This window comes from Piliocolobus tephrosceles, unplaced genomic scaffold (genome assembly GCF_002776525.5).
Source record: "Piliocolobus tephrosceles isolate RC106 unplaced genomic scaffold, ASM277652v3 unscaffolded_39557, whole genome shotgun sequence".
Lineage (NCBI taxonomy): Eukaryota > Metazoa > Chordata > Mammalia > Primates > Cercopithecidae > Piliocolobus > Piliocolobus tephrosceles.
This window is the reverse complement of record NW_022323817.1, coordinates 1-7,799: the sequence shown is the minus strand read 5'-3', so window position 1 is coordinate 7,799 and position 7,799 is coordinate 1. Positions and strand designations below refer to the sequence as shown.

Here is a 7,799-nt window from a genome sequence, read left to right as displayed (position 1 = left end):
CAACCACCCCAACCCACCCATCTCCCCTGCCCCATGCTCAGGAAAGTCAGAACAGGATAGAGCAGATCTGGCTAGATCAGGCTCTGCTCTTGGGGCCATAGTTTCCTAGTTTACTCTTGGTAAAGCCTGGGGTCCTAGCAAGGCTGACATGGAAACCCACTTCCTAGGCCTCTGCACACACAGATCCAGGGTGCTGAGGCCCCTAAGATGAACTGACCTAGTCTACCAGGGCCCCTGCCCCTCTGGACCCTGCTGCCAATACAAGGCTGTACAGGTTTTGACAAGAGCCAGCAGTCACCGTTGGCCCTCTGCCTGCCCCTCATCTGGCAGGGGCCCAGCTGGTCCTATTCTGGTCCTGTCTTAGGATCCCAGATGTACACCCAGGAAGATGGGAGTGGTTCCTCAGGTCCTTAGTATCCCCCTTCAATGGGAATGGAATCCCTGATAGGTCAGAACTAAGTATGGTGGCCACTCAAATAGGAACTGTGGCCCTTTCTTGCTAGGCAGAGACATGGCTGGATGGTACTGAATGGGTGTGCTGTATCAGGGGGCACAGAGCAGTGTGGGGTAGTGGGGAAGTGCTCACAGCCAGGCTCAGTTTCCTCATCTGTGAAATGGAGATGGTAACATGTCCCCAAGGAAAGGAAAATTCTTGCTCCACGAGTGTACTTGGGGTTAGTAATTCAGAGACAGCCCTGTCCACAGACTTTATTATTTGGAAAGGGGAAGAGGAGGTTCTTGGCACTGGTTGGGATGGAAGCCCCAGGGGCAAAGGTTGAGGAGTTCCAGGGCTCAGCTGTCACTGGGCAGGGCAGGCACACTGGCAAGGGCAGGCAGCAGGCGTGTATATATGTCCACCCCACGGAGGAACACAGCCTCATGCAGCCGTTCATCATGGTCGTGCAGTAGCACAGGTGTGCGGTTCAAGGGTGAGAAGCCTAGAGCTGGGACCCCCACCTGCAGGGGCGAGGAGGAGCCGTTAAGGGAAAGCCAGCCTCAGGCCCAGTCCACTGCCCAGGCACTACATGCAAGTGGCTCACCGCACGGATGAAGCGGCTGTCAGTGGCAGCAGGCATGATCTCAGGCTCCAGAGAGAGGTTCCTATAGGAGAAAGGGCCTGGTGAATGGGGAGGGAGAAAGGGAAGAATTGAAGGGGCAAAGGAAGGTGGGAGAGAGGCAGGAGAAGGGAGGGGGCAGCAGGAAGGAGAGGAGTAGGGGGCTGGGCTGTGAGGAGAGCTGGCCAGTGTGCTCACATGTCCTTGCAGACCCGGCTAAAAGCTGCCCACCAGGGGTTTGAGCCATCAGTAGGTGTCACTTGGGGGTGCATCCACTTCTGAGGGACGGGAAGGATGGCAGGATCAGGACATGGGCCTGGGCATCTTGCCCTATTTCCCATAGAGTGGGCTGTGCCTGGCACAGAACACCTCCCCGCCCACACTCCTTCACCTACCCAGACATCTGGGTGGCCAGTCCCGCCACAGATCCTCTTTCAGCCCCTCAAATGTCCTAGGGCTGGGATGTTCCCACCCTCCATCTACTTACCTCCTGGGCCATCCTTCAGATCCCAGCCCAAGTGCCCCTTCCTCAAGATGGCTCCCTGGACCTCTCAGACTAGTTGGATACTCCAGTTAGAGGTTTTCAGAGTGCAAGGGGCCACCCTTTCCTGTACCACATGTACTGTATAAAAGTACGGCTGGGCACAGTGGCTCATGCCTGTAAGCCCAGTACTTTGCGAGGCCAAGGTGGGTGGACCACTGGAGGCCAGGAGTTCGAGAAAAGCCTGGCCAACACGGTGAAACCCTGTCTCTACTAACAATGCAAAAATTAGGTGGGCGTGGTGGCGGGTGCCTGTAATCCCAGCTACTCTGGAGGCTGAGGCACGAGAATTGCTTGAACCCGGGAGACGGAGGTGAGCCCAGATTGTGCCACTGCACTGCAGCCTGAGTCACGGAGTGAGACTCTCTCAGAAAAAAGTAGTATCATATAAATATTTGATTTATATTTCTCTGTTTCACCATACAGGGGCATGAACTGTGCCTAATTTTATTCCCCACAGCATTCCCCAGCACCCACAGTAGCATCTACAAACTAATGCTTGTTGGAACAAAATGTGTCTATCACAGATAAAGAAATGCCCAGACATATGCAGACACACCAAGCACACACTCCACTGTTGCACACTTGGGTCTCCCCCAGCTCCCACACTCTCCCATCACATGTCCCAAGTCCATACCTGGGCAAACTCTAAGGTTACCCCCTCGCCAGCTGCCTGGCACCAGCTCTGCAGCTGCTCCTCAAAAGCCTAAGAGAAGAGAGACGAGCTGATCCCTCAGGCTTTCCAGAGGCCTCTAGGACAAGACTGAGGACCCAGGATCCTTCCTCCAAACCCAGGTGGAGGTGGCACCTTGAAGTCCACATCCGGTGCCACACGGAAGTCAAAGCTGGCGCTCATGGTGGCAGGTACCACGTTATAGGCCACGCCACCCTCTAGCTTAGTCAGGTTCACGGAGGTCACAGCCCCCTCTTTCAGGTGGGGGTTTGACTGCAGCCTGTGGTGCGGGGACAGGGTAGCAGCAGCAACAGATAAAAGAGGTGGCTCAGACTCTATCCTCTGTGGTACCGCCTCCCAGAGCCACCCCACTGCTTCCCAGGCTGCCTCACCTCTGCCATTCCTTCTCCCGGAATGCCAGGATGGAGCTCACAACCTTGTGCTACGAGAATATGAGGTTAAATGGGACAGTGGTCTCAGGATAGAGCCTCCTGAACTCCCAGACTCCCTCTGGGAGGTGCCACGTACCAGCTTCTCTGCTGCTGTGTCCTCGATGAAGAGCGAGCCATGGCCTGGCCTCCCAGTGCTGGTGACCCGCACCCCTGGGGAGGTATAGGGGGAAGGGAGTGTTTTCAGCATGAGGGGCTGATTGTGGAGACACAATCAGCCCTGGGGTGGACTCAGGTCTCCCCCTCATTCCAGGCTCCTCTGGCAGGGTCCTGTCCCCGCCCAGGGCCCATAACGTAGAGCTTGTTTCTGCCCAGTCAGGGCTTGCCCTCAGAGAAGCTCAGATAGGAGAGAGCTGGGAGGCAGAGGCTCTGGGTTCGAGGCCTTCTCAGGCCTCAACTTTTGCTGTGCAACGCTTCATAGGACCGTGCCCTTTCTGGCCTAGCCTCCCACCTGTAGAGTGAGCCCTCCCTCCAAGCTCATACTTACACCAGGGACTCCGCTCACTATAAAAGACAGTGAAGGCGTCAGTGGGGTTGGCTATGCCTGAGGAGGGAAACGGGGTTCAGAGGGTGGAGCAGCCCAGTCCCCACTAGCAGCCTCCTACTCCCTGCCTGGCTGCTCATCGGCTTGCCAACCTGCTCACCCTCATCCAGGGCAAATCCTGCCCTCAGGGCTTGGAACTCAGGCCGCTGCACGAACAGCTCCATGCCTTGGTGACCCCCAACCTCCTCATCTGTAAAAGCAGCAGGGCCATGAGATGAGGAGGCTACCCCACCTCCACCCTCCCCTTTCCCAGAGGTATCTGAAACACTCCTACCAGGCACAAAGGTCATGTGGATGGTTCTGGGGAACCGGTGGCCCTCCACCTTCAGCCTCCTCACAGCCTCCAGGTACCTGAGGGGGCATAAGCCAGGTGCTGGGGGAGCCACCAGATGCTCAGGCTGGCCCGGCAGGCAGGGCCAGCAGGCTGGAGTCCTGTGTGTGCCCTGGACTTTACCCCGCCACACCCTGACAGGGACTCCAGAAAGTCCCTGCTCCTGTCTGGGCTGCATCTCCCTATCGACGCAATGGTCACGGCAGTAATTCCTGTCCAAGGGGTCAAGGTGTCCCTTGGCCTTACGTTTCTCCAATCACCCCTCCAGGTCCTGGGTCAATCCACTAGACCAGTGGGGACACTGTGGAGGAGCGGGAATGGAGGACACTCACTGGATGCTGACGCACTTCATGTCCTGGGCACCCCTGGCATAGATGTAGCCCTCAGAATCCTTGAAGGCCTCAAAGGGGTCGTGACTCCAATGTTCCTGGGGGCAGGGATGGGAAGAGGGGCCCAAACCTCCAATTTAGCCATTAATCCACTCTGGTCAACAGTGGCCCTTCCCTAGGAGCCCACCATAGGGTTGGAGTGACAGGTGGAGTGGTGGGGGAGGAACGACGGGGGCTGAAGAAGGAAGCTGATTGCCATCCCCCATCGCTGTCTCCTGCTTCCCACCCCCTAGGTCTACCCTACTCTGGCCCAGATCTTGTTGCTGGACGAAGGCTGCTTGAGTGGTGTAATGTCATAAGGATGATGAAAGTTAGTGCCAGGACTGGGACCAGGACCATGCGCTCTCTGAGGCTGGATCCTGAGGTCTGCATCACGTCTGTCCCCAAGGTCTGCAATGCCCACCGCCCCAACCCCTTTCATACCTTGAAGACAGGCACCACATCCGTGTGGGAGTTGAGCAAGATGGAGGAGAGTGCAGGGTTGGTGCCTGGCCAGGTCAACACGGTCACCACATAGCCAGGTGCCACCTGGAGATGGTCAGGAGGGGAGGTGGTCTGAGCAGGGTGAGGAAGTGCCCAGGCCCACCTCCCTTCCCTGCTTAGGGCCCCAGGCTCACCTCCACTTTCTGACAGCCCAGGCCCAGCTGGCGGGCTCTCTCCTCAAAGAAAGCCACAGCAGCTCCTGGAGGCACAGAGTGTCTTGGGGCTGCTTCTGCCTACCCACAGCTTCCCACCAGCCCAGGCAGCCCGGAGAAGGGAGCACACCCAGAAATGGGCTGCTGCCTCCCCAACACACTCCATATCCCTCAGAGACACCTGCATTTCCATCCCCAAGAAAGAAGATAATTTTGGCTAGTCAGTGACCCTTTCTGGAAGGCCAGGGGGACGTCCAGGGTTGCAGGAAGGTGTTGTCTTCCTTAATTACGGGAAACTATGGCACAGAGACATGAAGAGATTCACCCACCATGTCTCAGCTGATTAATCACAGAGGAGGAATTTGGACCCACGTACATAATTCCCAGTCACCAAGTTTTTTTTGTTTTTTGTTTTTTCCTTTCTTTCTTTGTTTCTTTTGTTTTTTTTTGGGACAGAGTCTCACTCTGTCACCAAGGCTGGAGTGAAGCGGTGCGATCTCGGCTCACTGCAACCTCGACCTCCCAGGCTCAAGCGATCCTCCCACCTCAACCTCCGGAGTAGCTGGGACTACAGGTGCGCCACCGTTCCTGACTAATTTTTGTATTTTTCTATAGAGACAGAGTCTTGCCATGTTGCCCAAGCCAGTCTTGAACTCCTGGGCCCAAGCAATCTGCCAGCCTCAACCTCCTGAAGTGCTGGGATAAAAGGCAGGAGCCGCCTCCCAGGCCCTAACCACCAAGCTTGATTCCCTAAGGGCTGTGGCCTTTGTCCAGCCTCAGTGGGCTTCTGGAAGGCTTCTCCTTCCCCTGTGGCTGCCTGAGGCTTCCCCCACCACTCCTGCCCTGGGGAGTGAGGTGAAGTTTTTCTTTAACCAGCTGCCAGGAGTAACCTTGGGCAGCAGCAGAGCGTTTGGGGAAAGGATTCCTCCATAACCTGGAGGGGCTGCCTCAGTCTGTTTTCTTGGGCAATAACTGGAGGGGTTGAGGAGCCATGTGGGACAGCAGAGGGGGGCTCAGCTGGGTGACAGGTGTTGGAGGCTGGTTTAGAGCACAGTCCCCGTCCGTTAGGCTCTGGAACCCCGTCACAGGCTCTGGAACCACCGTCTTCTCACCATAGTCAGGCTTGGGCTGGACGGTGCGGATGCGCAGGTACTGGCGGAAGAGCGTCACTGATGGATGCTCCTCCTCCGGACCCTTGCTGGTCATGGCGCTGCGCGTGGTGAGCTGGGGGCAAAGTGAATGGCTTACCCCTCCCCAGTCCCTGGACCCGATGCGCTCCTGCACACAGCCCGTCCCTAAGGCGGCTCCCGGATTTCCCACAGGGGTAGGATTTCCCATTAAGGAGCACCCATTCTGTTTCAGGCTCTGGGCTGTCTGCTTCCAGCACATTTCCTTATTTAATCGCCAAAAGAGCCTCATGAAGTTTGTGCTCAGAATGCCTACTTTACAGAGGAGAAAGCCGAGAGGCTCAGAGAGGTTCGAGGACAGCTCAGAGTAGCCGAGCGAGGTTTGAACCCAGACTTGTACTCCCTCATCCCTCAAAAAACAACAGCAGCAAAACACCCAACGCCTCCCAATTGCCCGGCTTTCAAGCCACGGAGCCCCAGTCCCTCTATCCCTCCCCAGGGCCCCCACCTCACTCTCCTGTCGCTGAGTTCACGCTCGCCTCCCAGCGCCCGCCCCTGACTGTGGCCTGGACTTAGGGTCCTGCGAGGTCCCCTGCGAGGTCGCAGGCTCAGGACCGCCCCTGTCCGCCCACCACGTGCCCGGGGCCGGATGTCGGGGCGGAGCCCAAAGACCGCCAGCGAGGGCCGTCCCAGCGCCCGGGGCCGCGTCGGCTCGGAAGTCCCCGCCCGCCTCTGGTTCGGGCCTCAGCGGGATTACTGGAGGCTTAGATCCGGATCCCGCCCCCGGGCAGCAGCCGCCGCAGCCAGCGACGCCCGGTGAGCTGCGAGCTCCGGGCTGGCCCCGCCTTGACAGGCCCGCCCCGCCCCACACCACACCACTGCCACTCCTGCCCCCGGAGCTCAGGACGGTCCCGTCCCCTAAGGACGCCTCCTCCTTCAGTCCCCGGATAGGGCGGGAGGAAAAGGGTCCGCCCTGAGGCTCTGAAGATGCAGAGCTGCAAAGCCCTCCGCCTGAGCCCTTGCGCTCCTCGGCAAGTCTCCAACAGCTCCCCTGTGCAGGCCTCAGCCCGTCGGGGACGTCCTCCTAACGCCTCAGCTCCGCTTGTACTGAAGTTATTGGTCATTATCTGTCTGCCCACACTGTGAGCTCCACTTCCTGCGAGGTCATGCCCCTGGCCATGCCGAGTCCGGACACTGTGCCAGAAATGGGAATAAACGCATGGACAAGAGCACGTGTGACGGTGTGAGCGTGCCACTGCGTGTGCAGTCTATCAGTGGGTATGACTGTGTATGGGACAGTGTGAGATGGTGGGTGGGTGTGATGATGTCACTGTGAGTGGATGCAGTTGTGACCCTGGATGACAGTGTGAGAAAACTGGCTCTTCTGCAGCCACCGGAGCGGGAGGCTAAACAGGCACAGGTGTACCACTGACCCCCTGCAGGCCACAGCTGCAGTTGCCCACTTGTGCCCCAGCTGCCCTTTGTATTCCCAGCCAGGTCTGCCCTCTGCTCCAGGGGCTGAGTCAGCTTGGGGAAGGGTGAGGGACAAAGACTTAAATCTCTAGGCCAAGGAGGCAGGCTGGGGGGAGGGGTTCTGTCCCACCTTTCCTGAGGTTTAAGTCTTGGCTGCTCTCACATAACATGGGGGCAAATGGACTTTAACTCGTAACAATGCTGGCTAATTCTTTATTTAGTTATTTTTTTGATACAGTCTCACTCTGTCATGTGGGCAACTAGATTTTAACTCATAACAATGCTGGCTAATTATTTACCTATTTATTCATGCGGGCAAATAGACTTTAACTCATAACAATGCTGGCTAATTATTTAGCTATTTATTTTTTTTGAGATGGAGTCTCACTCTGTTGCCCAGGCTGGAGTGCAGTGACTTGTTCTTGGCTCACTGCAAACTCTGCCTCCTGGGTTCAAGTGATTCTCCTGCCTCAGCCTCCAGAGTAGGTGGGACTACAGGTGCGTGCCACCACACTGGGCTAATTTTTGTATTTTTAGTAGAGACAGGGTTTGTCGTGTTGGCCAGGCTGGTCTTGAACTCCC

General features: G+C 57.1%; 1 protein-coding gene across 3 annotated transcripts; it reads right to left on the bottom strand.

Annotated features, from left to right (window-relative positions):
* Positions 1–672: 672 nt before the first annotated feature.
* On the bottom strand, positions 673–7,661 carry LOC113223178 (aminoacylase-1). 3 transcript variants are annotated; one of them, XM_026452721.1, is made up of 15 exons: positions 6,253–7,660; positions 5,730–5,841; positions 4,600–4,664; positions 4,406–4,510; positions 3,926–4,020; positions 3,537–3,613; positions 3,363–3,452; positions 3,206–3,262; positions 2,798–2,871; positions 2,662–2,711; positions 2,405–2,549; positions 2,234–2,302; positions 1,254–1,333; positions 1,041–1,101; positions 673–957 (listed from the first exon to the last, which is right to left on the bottom strand). In XM_026452721.1, exons 2-15 carry the CDS (start codon positions 5,821–5,823, stop codon positions 793–795), a joined length of 1,227 nt encoding a protein of 408 aa, XP_026308506.1. In that variant the 5' UTR covers positions 5,824–5,841; positions 6,253–7,660; the 3' UTR covers positions 673–792. The 3 variants fall into 3 exon arrangements, with proteins under 3 accessions (XP_026308506.1, XP_026308507.1, XP_026308508.1); XM_026452722.1 differs by having other exon boundaries at positions 6,258–7,660; XM_026452723.1 differs by lacking the exons at positions 2,405–2,549; positions 2,662–2,711 and having other exon boundaries at positions 6,253–7,661.
* Between the last annotated feature and the right edge of the window lie 138 nt (positions 7,662–7,799).